Source organism: Megalops cyprinoides, chromosome 1, assembly GCF_013368585.1.
Source record: "Megalops cyprinoides isolate fMegCyp1 chromosome 1, fMegCyp1.pri, whole genome shotgun sequence".
NCBI lineage: Eukaryota > Metazoa > Chordata > Actinopteri > Elopiformes > Megalopidae > Megalops > Megalops cyprinoides.
Window position 1 is genome coordinate 48089333 of NC_050583.1, and position 17281 is coordinate 48106613.

The following is a 17281-nucleotide window of genomic DNA, read 5'->3' on the forward strand; positions in this document are numbered from 1 at the left end:
CGATATCTTGTGAAATGACTATAACGTCCCCCACGCCAGGCACAGTGGAGAGGGAAACGTGGTCTGTGCTGGTGTGTGAAACCTGGTCATTCAGGGGCCTCAGAATTGTCAGTACAGTGTCCTTATTTTTACGTTGCCCTTTTTTTTTACCTCCCCCATTTCTTGTATTGTTGATAGGAAGAAAACTATATATGTAAGACTGACTCTGCCCTTAAGTGGCCAATTCTGATTTTTTTCTCCTTTTTCCCCCTCACTGCATTTATGTAACCATGTGTTTGCTAATATTAACATGTAATGATTCAATGAAGTTTTATTTGGTATGGTGCACTTGACAGAAACACATGTTGCAGAATATTTCATACTACATTATATTTCATATATTAATGAAATACATTTCATATATTTCAAGTCATAGGAGCAGCACACAGATGTATTGTTCACAGAAAACACAGCAATGGATCACAACTCCCAAAGAGAGACACTTTTAGTGATAAGTCACCTTCTCCTGGGAGCAAACTGAGTTTTAGGTGATGGAGGTGCCGTCAGCATTGCCCAATCTTCTTCTTTTTGCCATGGTCCAGCTACTCAGAAAATTCTGGTTCAGCTTCATCTTCATCTTTTCTTTTTGGTTCTGACCACACTGAGTTCCAGCAACCATGCAAGCTTAAGATTGGATAGAGGCTTTCTCTGTGTTTTTATTCACGGAAAAGCTTTTTGTGATCCTTTAATTTTTAAAAACCCGGGCTGGAATTTTCCTGTTTGTTTTGCCCTCTCCCTTTTTTAGAAAATGCACACACACACTGAGGTACCCTCTCAGCCGCTGCCTATCGTCCTCACCCCACTCCTCAGAAAAAGGTTTTGGTGCTTTTGTTTTTTTTTTGAATGGGGAACTTCTTTTATATATTGGTGCTTTTGTATGTCATATATGAGGAGAAAAACAATGACAAATTATTCCTGCTCAAGTAGGACAGAAGAAGGGAAAAGAAAGGAAGAAAAAAGACCAGGAGGAGGCAAAAGATGGAGGGGTTTGTGAGTCAGAGTTGTAGAATTGAGTACAGGATCTGCCGTTTTTTTGATTTTGGCGCCAGTCTCATTGACAGACCCCCCCTCCCCCGTCCTCCTGTGAGGCAGTGAGCTCATCAGTGCTCACCTCTGACCTTGTTCCTTTAGCAGGCGCTCGCAGCTAACCCGTTTCCTGCCATCTGTCCCACCGGTATGGGACATGAGGCGGTGTGTGCTGATTGGTTGCTGCTGCTGCAAGGTGGGGCGGGGCTTGCGCTTCTTGAATGGGAGGAAAGGAGTGGGATAGGAGTTTGGATTGGAGGGCCTGGAAGGGGGAAGGAGAGGAAGAAGAACGAAAATCCAGCATGGGCCGAGTGGACAGAAGTGGTGAGTCTGGGAGAGTGTGTGTGTGTATGTGTGTGTGTGTACACCTGTGTGTGTGTGTGTGTGTGTGTGTGTGTGTACACCTGTGTGTGTGTGTGTGTTTGTGTCTAAGGAGGTGAGAATATAACCTCCTGTCTGAAGGCGTTCTGTTTCTTGTCCTTTCCCCTGCGCTCAGCTGTGATTAAGCTGTACTCTCTCGCCTCTGTGTGTTAATGCTGAGCACTGGTTTTGACCAGTTGTGAGAGCCTGTGTATCTGCGTGTGGCCTGTAAGGAGTATGGACTACAGTGTAGGGCTGTATCAGTGTAAAGTATGACAGGCTAATGGGCTGCATCCAGACAGTTGTTTTCCTCCCATTGATCATTACTGGCCTTGATAATAAATGACTTCAAGCACTTGTTCTGTTTTTACAGCTCTTTTAAAGGTGCAAAAGCAAGGAGCTCTGACTGCAAAGCTCTGAGCTGCAAATAACCATTATTTATACTTCTAAGTGGGGGACGTTGTGCACCCCAGCCAGTTCCTGAGGATTTCATTGTTGCCAGTAGACTTTGTGCTGACTGTTGACTTGTCGTCGCGCACCGGTTGAGGAGAGAAGTATTTGAAAATAAGCGGTTTTTGCAGCCCTTAAATGTCACCCTTCAATCAGAGATCGGACCTCCCTGCATGCTCACTCTGCCCCCTTTCCCTACCAGCTACTTTGAGCATGCTGTGTTCTGTGCGCGTGTGTGCGTTTGTGTGTGAGTGTTGGTGTGTGTGGGTATGTGTGTGGGTGTGTGAGTGTGTGTGTTTGAAACAGCTGGCAGGAAACTGCGGGAGGAAGTGTGTCAAACAGGCAGGAGCCGTGCGGGGAATGTTGCAGTGTCAACAAAGGCAGCCAGGTAGATGCAGGCTTCATTTTAGTGCAGGGTTCCCAAGGTTGTTGAACGCCCTTGAAAGCATTTTCATCTTGGAAAGTAATGGAAAAAACCATGGAAAGTGGCCAGACAGCCCAGTGAAAAATTATTGAACTTTTTCTGCTTCTTACAGTAAACAAGTTATTACTTTTTGAAAAATAATTCTTACCTGTTTCTGCTACAGATGGCGCTGGACATTCATCTTTGTAACTAACACACTAGCTGGATCACATTTACCATTAAGCCTGACAGTGAATGATGACATCACTAACACGCTCTCACACATTTGTGTCCAGTTGTCAGCATCACACTGTATGAAAGATATAGAAGCTTCTGAAAAGGCACAAAAAAGTGGACTGGTTCCAGGTATCAGACATGCTGAATACGTCATGAAAGGATACTCAAGACATTTGATCTCTTTAGTTTGGAAAGAAGTAGAGATGGGAGATTTGATTGAGGTTTTTACATTTTTAAAAGGAGTAAATAAATTGAACTGTAGAGGCCATAGAGGACATAGGTGGAAATTAGTCAAAGGTGAAGTTTATACTGATTTATTTTTTTCTCTCAGATAGTTATAAATACATGGAACAGCTTGCAAGGATTTATAGGGGATGCAGAGATACTAAAGAGTGTCCAATACCAGGCTGATATTAGCTAATTCGCATGCTGGTCCCTTAAGCCCACTTGTCCTTGTTGATTGGTGTTTGCTGAAAAAAGCATCAGCAAATTCCCTTCTGAGCAGAGACATATTAGTGGGGTGTGGGTATCGAGTTAGGTGACATTATGGGAGGGGTTGGCTGCCCTCTGATTGAGCAGACTTACATGCTGTACATTATGCTTATACATGCTGCGTATTGATTAAGCAATACAGGTGGGGTCCAGTACAATGCCCCGCCTGGGAGACCAACCTTACCAGACCAGCTCCTGAAGTGCTTTCTGTACCGCCGCCCCCTGTCCAGGCGTCTGCTGCGGGATCTGCATGCGCTGGTGTTTTATGCATGTGGTGCATGCTTCAGTGCAGGCACAGAGCTGACGCTGCAGTCACAGTGAGGCAGTGGGAATTTCATTAGTGCATCAGTCACGAGACGCCCATCAATTAGAGCGGGAGGTGTATGTGTGTGTCTATGGCCACATGCATGTGCGTGTGTGCTTATATACGTTTTTATGTGTATTTATGTGATTGTATTGTTTGTTTTTATGTGTGTGTATGCATATTTGTGTGTGTGTGTGTGTGTGTGTGTGTGTGAGAGAGATTATGTGTGTGTATGTGTGCATATTTATGTTGTGGGTGTGTAGGTGTGTGTGCGTATTTGTGTGTGTATGTGTGTGTATGGTTATGTGTGTGTATATGTGTGCATATTCATTTGTAGTTATGTGTGAGTATCAGATACAGTGCAGTGTGGAACTGAGCTCAGCTGTGTGGGGTTGGCCTCCTGTTTTACTGTGTCTCTGACCTGTCGGTTACTCTTCACAGCATGAGAATGCATCTCAGCACTTCTCATCCTCATCCATATTCATGAAATGGGTCTGTGGAAAACTGCTAGGTACCATGCTGTCTCATTGATATTTCATGTTGTGCGCATCACAACTTCACCTGAATTGAACTAGGAATAGCGTATAAAGAGTAATCTTCATTTAAAGGTTCAGAAAAATACTGTCCAGACCATATTAGATATTTCATCTTTTTTTTTTTTTTTGGGGTGGGGGGTGGGGGGTGGTTGGTGCATTCACAGACTGATGGGAACAGGAAGTTAATAAATGCAAATATGTTAAGCAGAATTTATTTTTGGAGATTCATCTTAAATTTAAATGTATTTTTTTAAAACTTTCCCCAAGGCTTCAAGTGCTTTTAGTGCACTGCATTTGACATTTACCACTGAGTATTCAAACACTGCAGATGCTTAAAAAGACCATCTCCACTGCAGCTATAGTACCACAGTACAGTGCACAACAGGGTAAATCTGGGCAAATCTGCCCCTCTCGGGGTCTGCTGTCCTGGTTTACAGTTATAGACTTTGGTTTATTTAGTTCTCATCAGTGTAGAGTTACATCCTTTGTTTTCAGAAAGAGAGAGCCATGTTGAGAGTATCTAAATCTGTCTGGGCAGCAGTGTGGTGTAAAGGTGAGGAGCAGGGCTCATAACCTTCAGGTTGCTGGTTTGATTCCCTGCTTGGGCACTGCTGCTGTGCCATTGGGCAAGGTGCTTAACCCAGAGTCGCCTCAGTAAAACTCCAGCTGTGTAAATGGATGAAATTGTAAGCTGCTCTGGAGAAGAGCGTCTGCTAAATGGCAGTAATGTAATGTAACGTATGTCAAAAAAAGTCCTTGTGCTCCTCAGAATGGCCGTTCTGTTAGCCTCTCTGGAATTGCCTCTTCAATTCTGTCACACGTTAAAATGCTCTCTGCCACCTGCATCATCTGCCGCGTCTTTAACTCCCTTTCCTTTTTCAACCTCCTGCTGTCACAGCACGGTGGAGTTAAAACCGCTCCGCCGTTCCTCCTCAGAGTCGGCCTGGGAGGCCAGACGGCATCTCCGAGAGCTAATATTAGCGCTCGGCTCCGGCTGAGCGTGGCAGATTGCTCTAGATCATCTGAGGAAGAGTCCTGTAAACACGCTCTCCAGTCCTCCGGACAGATTTATGGAGAAATGCCAGAATCACTTTGCGGCTCAAGTTTTCACTTTCTGTTCCTCCCTGAGCGGATATTAAGGGGGTGCAGGACTGCAAAGAGCTGTCTGTTTTTCGTGTGTTGTCGTAATGAGCAGAAAAATTTGTCATAAATCCTTGATATCGAGGATAGAAATAAAGCACTAATAAAAGAAATGCATTCTTTTGCTGAAAAGAAAGCATTGGGTGTGCTCGTTTCCTTGGCAGGTGTGTTGAAGGAACAGGGCCGTCGATAGAATAATAAATAAAACTTACGTGCATTTTTTCCTTTAAAAATTTAACATTAAGAAGCATCACAAAAATAAACAGAAGCCTGTGGCCTTTTGATCTATTGATCCCCATCAGAGCAGACTTTAGATACCCATGTGGTCATATGGGTATGATGTGGTTGAACAAGGGTGTCTTTGTGCGTGTAGTTCATTTCCAATCCGTAAGTCTCTGCAGGCCCAGGTGGATGTCACCCATGACTGTGTGCCTCATATTTGTGCTGAATCCATTTGAATTTCTCTGTGGGGAATTACAGCAGCAGCACCCTCTCAGGAGAATGTGTTTATAGCAGAGGATGAGACAGAGGAGGCAGTGGTGAGGATTTGGCTAGAGTGTGGGTGTGGCATGGTGACTCACCTGAATGTAAACAAAAATACAACAACCACACTCAAAAGTTCACAACTGCTGAGTCTGGTTGGTCACGTAAAACAGTGGAACTGCATGGGAGTAAGACAGAAATTTCAGATGTTTTATTGTTGGTCGGCGGTAAAAAAAGAGCAGCTCTGTCTCTCCCTGCTCTATGCGTGCTGTGATCACTCAGTGCCAGTGTAATCAGTTTGTAAAACTTTAAAAATCTTGAATCATCCCCACGTTCTCAGGTCTTTTTTCACAGTCTGAATGCAGTTCAGATGAAGCCCCTGGGCCCTGGTCCTCTTGTTCCGCTTACACTGCTGTCCTCAATGAGCTCCCCGTATCTGCGGTCAGCCATCTGTTATTGGATTTGCACGTTGATCGCTGTTAAAGAGACAGCAGCCTTTCACAGGTGCTCATGGGATATTGGGGGGGGGGGGGGGGGGGGGGCATGCTGCTTATTTTGCCTACCAGTGTTCGGTCGCTGGGATCAGCCAACACGGTAAAAGAGTGTCCCACGATCTCTCTTTCAATGTCAACAATTCACAACAGATCTAAAACATTCCATCTACAGAAATATCAAAGGTGAGACTCCTTCTTCACCTAGAGAAGGTCTTTAGGAACATTTCAAAGTTTTGCAAAAGCTTTCCATTTACATCATTCTTTAAGGTAAAGATTGGTCAACAAATTTTTCAGTGGGCTCATGCATACATACAGTATATTTTACTCACAAAATTTCTTTCTTAAATATAAAAACTGAGTACAAATTCTGACACAAACCAGTGTGACACAAACCACTCTCCCGAAGAGAGTGTATTCTTTAACATTAAAGCTGAGTTTCACTCAACAAGTCTGAGAAGTAAAGTTAGCGAAAAACCATTACATGAAAAACAGTGATTCTGGCATGCCTTTTATTTCTGAACAACAAGTATACATGTTCATGTGAAAATTAGTCTTAATTAATCATGTATTAGATATTTTTCAAAGGAACTTCCTCTGCAGCTGTGATCTGTGTGCATTGTCAGCATTGTTCTGCGAGTATTCTGTTCCACAATAGCTAGTGTGCATTAAACAGGAGGAGGTTGTGTAAATGCTGTCTGCTAACATTGTACATTTCACTTCCTGTTTTTATTTTTTGTACATTTCCCCTTGATGTGCCTTAATGCCCATGACACCAGTTAAATGCAGATGCATGTAAAGTGTGTGTTGTGGTCTGTGACAGGTGATCAGTCCTTGGTGTGACACTGAGGACAAGATCAAGGTCGGGGGTCAGTGGCGACCTCCTGACCAACCATTGGTCCGTTGGTCTCTGAAGGAAGAGGAAGCGCCCCCTGTTTTCGACCAGTAGAGTGGGAGATCTGTAGATTGGGAGAAGTTTTCAGTGACACCTGAAGAGAGGCTTTTGCTTCCTTTTGACTGAGAAAGTTGCGCTAAATTGGTAACCCTTGATAGGGTGGTTGTAGGAACATTCCTTGAAGTTATGCATAGGTAGCCTCTTCCCACAAAGTGAATCATTTATTTTTTATATTTATGTACATTCATTACATTTATGTAAATTCATTTTTTGTATTTTTATATTTATGTACATTCATTTACATTTTTTACAAACGAGATTACATTTTAAATTACTTTTTAAGTGTAGCCCGTCTTCCAGCCCGTCAGCAGTAATACTCTCTGATGGTGGAGTTTGGCGGGTGTTTGTAAGTGCAGGGGAGGCAGGGATTAGGGATTAACCTGTTGGGTTATATGTCATAAAGAGGCTGATTACGGCTTGCTCTGTCTCTACTGCAGTGTTGGTGTTCTAACATTCACTCACTCCCTGATTCACTCTCTCCTGCAGGCACTAACTCACTCACCTCACTCACTCACTCACTCACTTACCCACTTCCTCACTCAGCCACTTAATCACTTACTCATTCACTGACACATTCACTCACCCACTCATTTGCTGACACACATACTCGCTGACATACTTATTCATTCATTTACTGATACATTTCCTCACCCACTCAGTCACTCACTCACTCACACACTCAAACACTCATTGACTCACTCAGATACTTACTCATTCACTGACACACTCACTCACCCACCCACTCATTTGCTAATACATTTACTCACTGATGTACCTACTAACTTAATTGCTGATACACGTCCTCACCCACTCAGTCGCTCACTCACACACTCACTCAGTCCCTTGCTTGTTTACTTATTTACTCAGGAATGCCAATCATTGTGTATTTGTCCAGGCCATTTCCTTATAATCACATTACATCATGTCATATCTGTTTGGAAGGTGGCCGATTGAGGGGATTGCCCTTTTCCCCATTATGTCTCAGAGACACATTTGTGATGCAATAATATGTGTTGCACAAATTCTTCCCCAGATATGAATGAGATTTTGTTTCCGTTTCTTCCAGAGTTCATATGAATGGTGTCCACTAAATAATATGGTCAAGCACTTTTTTAAATCTTGATTTAGATCCACAATAATATAATGGGGTTATAAATGGATGCTATTTCAGTTGTCTCTATAATTGAATAATTTACGTATTTTTTCTAAATGTCAGCCTTGTGATTACCCCCGTTGAACCTTCTAACAAAATGTAAAAATTGTTCTGCTTCTTCAAAAGCAATGACCATAGTACATTTAGCAACTGAGTGTAAGGCTTTGCTACATACCCTGAAGAAGAAGCACCAGGAGAGACCTTTAATTAACTGGTCAGACCCCTTACTTTTTACATTGAAATACTATAGTTATCTTATGACATCCTTTTAGGATGAAGGAGCGCTTAAATGATTCCAACATGGATGCAAATCTACATCTCTCTCACAGAATAATGTCATCACACTTCTTGATGTTCAGAGGTGTAAACATTTATAACCCTAAATATGAAAAGGTTCACAAAAGTATGTCAAATAATACATTTACCCATTACCAAACCATCACTCTCAGCCTGATCAAAGCTACTTGTGAGAGGAAATGTTGACCTGCCAATTGTGGTAGAGGTCAAGCATAGATCATGTTCTTACTGGATGCTTGCTGATTGCTGTTATCATTTCCAGGCGCGTATGTATGTATGCGCATGTGTCCTCCGCCCTAATGCCTTTTCTTTCCCTCTCTTTCCTGCCTTTCTCAGTGTCCCTGTGTCTTCCCCAGTATTCAAGGGTCAAATGGTTCTTTGCTGTCTTGACTCTACAGTGCACAGTATTGCAAAAGTGGGGTTAGAAGCCTAACACTGTGCCGCCTTTCACTTTCCCCCTCTCCCTTCTCCCCCTCTCTCTCTCTCTGTCTCTTGTTCACTCTCTCTTGCACTTTCCTTCTTTCATTATCACAATCCCTTCCTCTCAACCCCTCTTCAACTTGCTCTCTTTCTCTCTCTGTCTGACAGGAGTGATGAAGACGAGCTGGCTTTTCGGGTGGAAGAGGACCCCTGGGCCTGTCCGGCTGACACACCCCGCCCCCTGCCGCATCCACGGCACCCACAGTTCAGCAGGATAAGAAGAGAGAAGGACACCATCTGAGGAAAAGTAAAAAAAAAAACAAAAAAAGAAGCTGGGAGGAAACAAACGGAGGAAGGGGAAGAGGAGAGGAAGAGGGTAACCCCTTCCTGCCATGCGGTGAGGTCATGGCCCAGCCGGGCAAAGTCCTCCACCTGGTGGTGGAAGTGAGGTCAGCCCCGGAGGGGGAGGGGGCTGTGGCCGGGGCTGTGGGGGCGCCTGACCCGGCAGTGGTGCAGGGAGATGAGGTCCAGATGCTCTCATTAACCCCGCGCGCCTCCTCCGCACAGGATGCCAACACGCTCTCAGACACGAGGAGCAGCGGTGGAGACTCCCAGTCTCTGCCTGGAGATCCCGCCAGCCCCCAGCTCCGCCCGGCAGGCTGCCAGGGGGGCAAGACCCCTGCCCCCCACCGGTGGAGCTTGCCAAACGACAGGATCGGCCGGCTGCTTTCAGAGGCATCGCTTCCTGGGATGCGGGCGGGGCCCGCCTCTGAGTACGAAACCCACCAGGGGTGTGGCCCCCAGTCCTCCTGTGGAGCCGCTCCCCTCACCCCGCCCTGCCAGAGGTCACTGTGCTCGGGGGCAGCGACAGAAGGGGGTGGGGAGGGCCGGCGGTCGGTCGTCACCTTCAGCTACATTGAGAAAGCCAGCGTCAGGACGGTGCAGAGCCCGGGTGCTGTCCCGCGCCGGAGCGAACACCCCCTCCACAGATTCACAGAGGCCACGCCCACCACCGCCCACCTGCGCAAGAGGATGAGTGCGCCAGTCTGGTTCTACAGCCCCGAGACCCCCCGTCCCAAGCTGCCCCCCCAGAGCTCGGGAGGCCGCCGGGTCGACCCCACCCGTGGAGCCCTGGGGGAGTTTGGGTCCCCGCAGCTGAAGCGCAGGGCGGCCGACGGGCCCGGAAGCCCTGCCGATTGGCGCCAGCAGCCCCGCTGCCAGTCCTGGGCCGGATCTCCCGTCCCATGCCGTGGCACCGGCACCCTCCCCACCCCCCACCCGCCCGACCCAGACTGGCTGAGGCCCCCTGGCAGCCTGCCCAGAACCCCTGCCTCTCAGCCCACCTCTGCCACCCTGCCCTCCTTCAGGGTCCCAACTCAGGAGGTTCCGCACCCAGCTTGGGGACCAGGGGCCAACAGGAGGCCAGGCGACAGCCCTTGTTCAGCCCAAAGGGTCAGCCTGCCCCCAGGTGACACCTGCTGTGTGCTAAACCAGCTGAGTGACACAAAAGCAGCCTCCCCAGCCAACAGTCTGGACACCGCGCACAGGCTAGACAAGGAGGCTACTAGGATCTGCGCTGTCTTTAAAGAAGTTCAGGGGACCCCATTGCCCGAGACTTCAGGGGAAGTCCTCAGATCAGATAGCCGAGGGTTGGGGTGTCTGTCCTGTGACCTGCAGCAATGTGCCCCCTCGGAGGGTGGGAGGTCCCCCGACAGGGCCCTCATGCAGATGAATGTCCCCGCGGGCGGCACAGAGACCACGCAGGTCCTGCGGGCGTGGCCACCTGAGGGCTCTCCCGCCCTGCCCGCCCGGCTGCACCGTTCCACCCTGCACCCCGACACGATCGCCTCCCCCATAAAGGACCCCCGTCTACAGAGGGCGGTGCTCCAGGTGACATACAGCCCCACCCTCCACCGGCACCGGCCCCCGCAGTACACCGGAGGGGGCTGGTCCCCCGGCCGGGACATGTGGCGTGACCTGGGGGCGGAGCCAGCTGCCAGGCTCTATGGGGGGGTCCCAGACACGGAGACGCCGGTGAGCTGGACGTCCCGGCAGCAGTGGGGGGGTGTGGCAGGAGGCGGGGGAGGAGGCAGTCCGAAAGCAGGACAGCAGGTTGGCCCGTACAGCACCCCCCTGGACCAGAGGGAGACAGCTCTGCGGACCAGGCAGGCCCTTTTGCTGGGGCCTGTTGCTCTGGACACTCCCCCAGAGGGGCAAGACTGCAACCCAGAGGAGACTGGTACCACTCTGGCTGCTGGACACTGGTGTGTCCCGCAGAAAGCCAGGGAGGGGCAGGCCGACGATGAGCCCTCCCCAAACTTCAGAGGAGACCAGGCCTGCCCCTCCCCAGAGTCTACCCTCTCCAGCCACAGGAGTTACGAGGCAGGAAACGGGGTACAGGTACGCTGACGTGTGTGTGTGTGTGTGTATGTCTGTGTATGTCTCTGTGTGTGTGTGTGTGTGTGTGCAGCTGACTCCACTGTGTGTATATGCTCGTTGCAGTCGGATAGCGGCCTCTCCTCGATGGGCCCCTCCCTGCACTCTCAGAAAATCGCTCGCGCCAAGTGGGAGTTCCTGTTTGGGACACAATCGGAAGACAGTGGCAATGCAAGCAGTAAAGGTATGAGCAGAAGTCCCACCCTCCCTACCCACACGCACACACACGGGGGGGAGATGGCATGGTGGTAAGGAGCAGGACTTGTAACTGCCGGCAGTGCTGTTATACCCTTGGGCAAGTACTTAACCCAGAATTGCCTCAGTAAATAGTATAGTATAAATAGTAGCTGTATAAATGGGTAACGTACAAAAAATTGTAACCTATGAAGGTCACTCTGGATAAGAGCATCTGCTAAATACCAATAATGTAAATGTACACACACACAAACATGCACACACAGACACAGACACACACACGCACACATCACTCTTCTCTTTCTTTCTCACTTTCTGCCTTTTACCAATAGAAGCCTTCCTGCTGAATGGGACTCTACCACAGGCAGCGATGGGATACGATGTGGACTTTGTGTCTGTATGTTTTACCCCAGCCACTGTGTAAATCTCCCATTCACAGAGGATCTGCATTCACTAACACTATCTGACAGCACATTTGATAATGTCATTGAATTATATATCAGTTCATGCAGGGATCATGATTCCTTCAAAATTATCCATTTTTCTTGTTCTTGTTAAACGTTTTTTTCAAGCATTTGATTAGCAATCCAAGTAATTGATTACAGATCTTATGAATGAATCTTTAAATAATTAAACAATCTGTCTCATCCTCACTATCGATAAGTTTGTAGCTTCTCCAATGTCAAAGGTCAGAGGTCAGAGGTCAAAACCAGCAAGGGTCTGTGAGGCACAGCAGAATGTGATTCTGGGTGCACCTGCATGATGCAGGGCTGAAACAGACTGCACCTGCATCAGGGAAGCCCTACTTTTAAATATCTACCCCTTTTTACCTTCAATTATTCATGTGTTTTCTGTGCAATCCTGAACACAACCTCAAAGCGGCAGAGCTTGCATCAGTCTCTTTTACATTACATTATTGGCATTTAGTAGACACTCTTATCCAGGGTGACTTACACAGGTTACAATTTTTACATGCTATCAATTTATACAGCTGGATATTTACTGAGGCAATTCTGGTTTAAGTACCTTGCTCAAGGGTACAACAGCAGTGCCCCAGCGGGGAATTGAACCGGAACCCTTTTGGTTGGGGTTCCTGCTCCTGACCACTATACTACACTGCCGCCACTTGTCTTTTTGAATCTGCACTTCCCTGTGGACAGACATGTTCCTTTATTTGTTACCGTATTGGTGGTTAATACTAGTCACATGAATATGGCAAAAAAAGTTAATGAATATCACCCTGAACATGTGCAACCAAATTAAAAGTATTTCATTTTTCTTTAAAATCCAGATGCCTCTACAGCTCCTCCTAGTGGCACCTCCAGCGAGTCTCCAACCCCAACGCCCCCCACCTCCCTGCCACTAGAGCCTGCGTCTCACGGCGAGGGTCAAAGGTCAGGCAGCCACGAGGTGCAGCATGTGGAGGTGGAGCTCGTGACTCCTCCCCCCGCGGCGGAGGGGGCGTCACCCAAGACCGGCATCATCCGCCGCACCGTCAAGTACTCGGAGACCGACCTGGACGCGGTGCCGCTGCGCTGTTACCGGGAGACGGACATCGACGAGGTGCTGGCGGACCAGGACGAGGCTGACTCCGCCTTTGGCAGTAACCGCAGCGTGCTGGGCACCCCGGGCACCTCAGGCACCGGTAGCAGCCCCCTGGGGGGGGCGCCGTACGAGCGCACAGACGGGGAGGAGGAGGAGGAGGGAGAGGGGGGGCCGGATTGGGCCAGTGAGAGGGGGCAGCGGGACAGGAAGAGGCAGCGTGCTGCCCAGGAAGCCGAGGACTTTAACCTGCAACTGAAGAGGTGAGTGAACAGACCTCATTTACTTATACGCATACAGTACTCATACAGTACACAAACACAGATACTCATACAGTACACCCTCACTTATACAGTACACACTCACTTATACAACTTGCACACAGTATACACACATATATACTTATTCAATAAACACACACGTGTACAGTACAGACATACACACTTATACAATAAACACACATGTATACAATACACACATACACACTTATACACACATATACAATTATACAATATATACACACTTACACAGTGCACACACTTGCATTCATACATACATACTCACACTCATAATGATAAAGTGCATGCACACACACACGTGCACGTATACTCAGTACATAAAGACACTTACAGTACTTACAAAAACTATTACAGTACATACACTTACATTCATACATACGTTGAATACATACAAACATTAATACTTACATTCATACATCCACTTATATACATCCATTTGTACAGAGATGCATGCAAACATACATGAATGCATATGTGTGTATGTGCATATATAGTCCGGATTTAGACCTCACCACAGTACGGAAACCGCTCTCCTGAAAGTGCTCAACGACCTTCTACTCTCCTGTGACAATGGCTGTATCTCTCTTCTTGTGCTACTAGACCTAAGTGCAGCCTTTGATACCATCGATCATTGTATCCTCCTTGACCGCCTCGAAAACCCGGTTGGCATAAGTGGACAGGCCCTATCTTGGTTTAGATCTTATCTATCAGAACGATATCAGTTTGTCTCCATCAACAACGAATCCTCCGCTCGTTCCAGAGTAAAATATGGTATACCTCAAGGATCTGTGCTTGGACCTCTGCTCTTCTCCTTATACATGTTGCCTCTTGGCGATATCATCCGTAAACATGACATTAATTTCCACTGTTACGCGGATGACAGTTATACATATCAGTCAAACCCGATGTCCCTCTGAATATTTCAAACATGGAGGCCTGCCTAACAGATGTATAGAATTGGATGGCCCGAAACTTTCTCCTCCTCAACCCGGACAAAACCGAAATATTGGTCATAGGCCAAAATTCAATCAGGAGCAAACTCACTCATTTTACATTGGACCTTGATGGTGTCTCCCTTGCCCCGAGTGCAGCCATCAAAGACCTTGGTGTTGTTATTGATCCCGAGCTCTCCTTTGAAACTCACATAACTAACACCTCTAGGACTGCCTTCTTCCATCTGAGAAATATTGCTAAAATCAGGAAAATCGTATCAATTAACGACGCTGAAAAACTAATCTCATGACTATGCCGGTCCCTTGCCTCCCGTCCCCTAGGTATGCTGCCATAATGTTAGCCTGCCGGGGTCTTTCCTTGTTGCACACCTTTTTCTCTGCCCCTCCTCTCCTGCCTCTCTGTTCTACATCCCTGCCATTCTTATCATCCACTAACCACTGTTTTCTGTTTGCTTCCTATTCCCTGCTCCGGGCTCCTGTCCGGAGCTGTAGCCTAAGCGTCTCATCTCGTTTTCCAGTCCTGCTACCTGGCTGCCCTGCCCATCAAAGCCAACTGCATTCCAAGACCTGGACATCCTAGGAGACATTCTTATAATCACTCTACTGTTAACTGCTATTGTTTGTCAATAACAAATATACATTGCATAATTTTGTGTCTAACTCTATCTGCCCAGTGCCGGCCAGAAGCAGATGGGCCCCCCCATGAGCCCGGTTCTGCTCAAGGTTTCTTCCTGATAGGGAGTTTTTCCTTGCCACTGTTGCCTTAGGCTTGCTCTCAGGGGGTCTCAGGCCTGGGAACAATGTAAAGCTGCTTTGTGACAACTTGTGTTGTAAAAAGCGCTATACAAATAAAAATGAATTGAATTGAATTGAATATATATATATATATATATATACACATGCACAAACACGCACACCCAAACATGCCGACACGTGCACACACCCACACACAAGCTGGAGCCCCTTTGTAAGATAAAAACAGTGTGACTGTGTGTGAGGGCAGCTTCATAGCTTTGCAACTAACAGGTTCCTCTTCTTCCAGTGTGCGAGAGAAGTGCATTAAAACACCCCAGAACAGACATTAGCCAGTGTTGGAGTTCATTGCTTTCACACTAATGACACATAGAGAATTTTCTCAGCATGATCTGTTTGTTGCTGGTGTGCTGCAGCTAAAGATCTTGCTTATGCTGTTTGCAGTCAGGCTCTGTAGACCTTCATTGGATAATTTGTTTTTTTAATGTTAATTGGATAATGGTTAAATGTTAATTGGGTACAATTTCCCAATTGACCTTTTCATTATGTGTTATTCCTCTGAAAAAAAAACCTTTTAAAAATGCAGTGATATTGAGAAATTAGTAATTTTCACTTGCGACCCAGAAAGGCCTCTAAGTCCACAATTTCTAGGACTCCACATATTCTGCTGAACTCATCCTCTCCTTTGAAGCTAATCTCAGACTCTGCCCTCATTGCCTCAAACCACACCTCCTTCATTGGTTCTCATTTATTACTTAGCTGAGCTTGTCTCTGACTTCACTATGACTGTGCCCATCCTGATTGGTGCTTATCTCAGACTCTGTCCTCATTGCCTATAACCCTGCCCCTTTCACAAGTGTTTACCTCCGACTCCTCCCGCTTCCTCTCTAACCCCACCCTCTCCTGTGGTGCCTGCCTCTGACCCCACCTCCTTTCTCTAACTCCACCCTCTCCTATGGTGCCTGTCTCTGACTCCTCCTTCTCTCTCTAACTCCACCCTCTCCTATGGTGCCTGCCTCTGACCTCTCTCCCTCTCTCTAACTCCACCCTCTCCTATGGTGCCTGCCTCTGACCTCTCCCCCTCTCTCTAACTCCACCCTCTCCTATGGTGCCTGCCTCTGACCTCTCTCCCTCTCTCTAACTCCACCCTCTCCTATAGTGCCTGCCTCTGACCTCTCCCCCTCTCTCTACCTCCACCTTCTCCTATGGTGTCTGTCTCTGACCCTGCCTCTGACCTCTCTACAGGCCTTCAGATGGGGTCCTCCATTGCTACCCGGCCCTCAAGTCCCCCATCCTGGTGTCGGGTCCCAGGCTGCTCTCCGAGGACACCTTCAGCCGGCACTTTGAGAGCATCATGGAGTCCCACCGCGCCAAGGGCACATCCTACTGCAGCCTGGACAGCGTGGACCTGCTGACCTCCAGCGGCCAGTCCATCCTCACCTTCGACCTGCCCACCCTCACCCCAGAGATCCAGGGCCAGACTTACCAGAGCGCCCGGGAGATCGTGGGACTCAGCTTCGCCCCGTTGGCCCGGAGGGACACCCCCAGCGCCTCGGTAGACACTCTTGCTGCGCTGGACTCCGACGCCACCCGCGCCCCGTCCAGCGAGAGGCTGAGCACCTGCTCGGAGGACACGCCCTCTTGGGGCTGGTACAGCACCCTCTCTCCCAGGTAAGACAGGGCCTAATTGGCCGCCACTAAACTGCTACCCAGAGTGACATGTGTCAGGCCAGGCTAACAATACTCCCTGACTAATGAGTGGAAGCACAACACCATTCAAGCACTACAAGTTAACTTCCTAACATGCTAATGTGAAACTAGACAGCCCACAAAACTATGGGAGGTCACCTAGTAAAAAACATTACCATATATCTCAATTTACACACATACTATACTTGTTACAGGATTTATTGATTTATTTTTTATATAGACCTTTATTCACTAAGTGCAATGTATTTTACTGAATAGGAGAGGTTTGTGGTAAGGTAATTTTGCTTTATGTAAGGTGCTGAATGTGATTGATTTTATTTCGATTTTACCAATAGCCGGTTTGGTCATTATACCCCTACCCCCCCCCCCCCCAGCTCAGGTGGGGTTCAGGTAACACATAAAAGTATCATTCGCAGACCGGGTTCAGTTTGTGTATTAAAGTGGGCCGGGTAGGCCTCAGATTTAATTTTCAGACCTTGCAGACCTTAACTTGGAATGGCCCTTGTCCAGTTCTGGCTGCTATTAAACGGTAGTAGTAAGGAATTGGTTTTCTCAGATTTTACCTTTTATTTTTGCCTGTCTGGCCTGTTTGAAGTGGGAACAGGAC

The 17281-nt window shown here is 47.5% G+C and overlaps 1 protein-coding gene across 4 annotated transcripts in view; it reads left to right on the plus strand.

Moving 5' to 3' along the window:
* LOC118794047 (PH and SEC7 domain-containing protein 1-like) overlaps window positions 1-17281 on the plus strand; it is a 59794-nt gene that overhangs the window by 8559 nt on the left and 33954 nt on the right. Inside the window, exons 1-4 of one of the 4 annotated variants that reach the window (XM_036552195.1) lie at window positions 1322-1389; window positions 8955-9559; window positions 12709-13222; window positions 16210-16635. In XM_036552195.1, the coding sequence (XP_036408088.1) occupies window positions 9355-9559; window positions 12709-13222; window positions 16210-16635 (1145 nt within the window). In that variant the 5' untranslated portion in view covers window positions 1322-1389; window positions 8955-9354. Of the gene's footprint in view, window positions 1-1321; window positions 1390-8954; window positions 9560-11115; window positions 11187-11288; window positions 11407-12708; window positions 13223-16209; window positions 16636-17281 lie in introns of those variants that run through there. The other 3 variants (XM_036552202.1, XM_036552187.1, XM_036552208.1) reach the window with 3 other exon arrangements.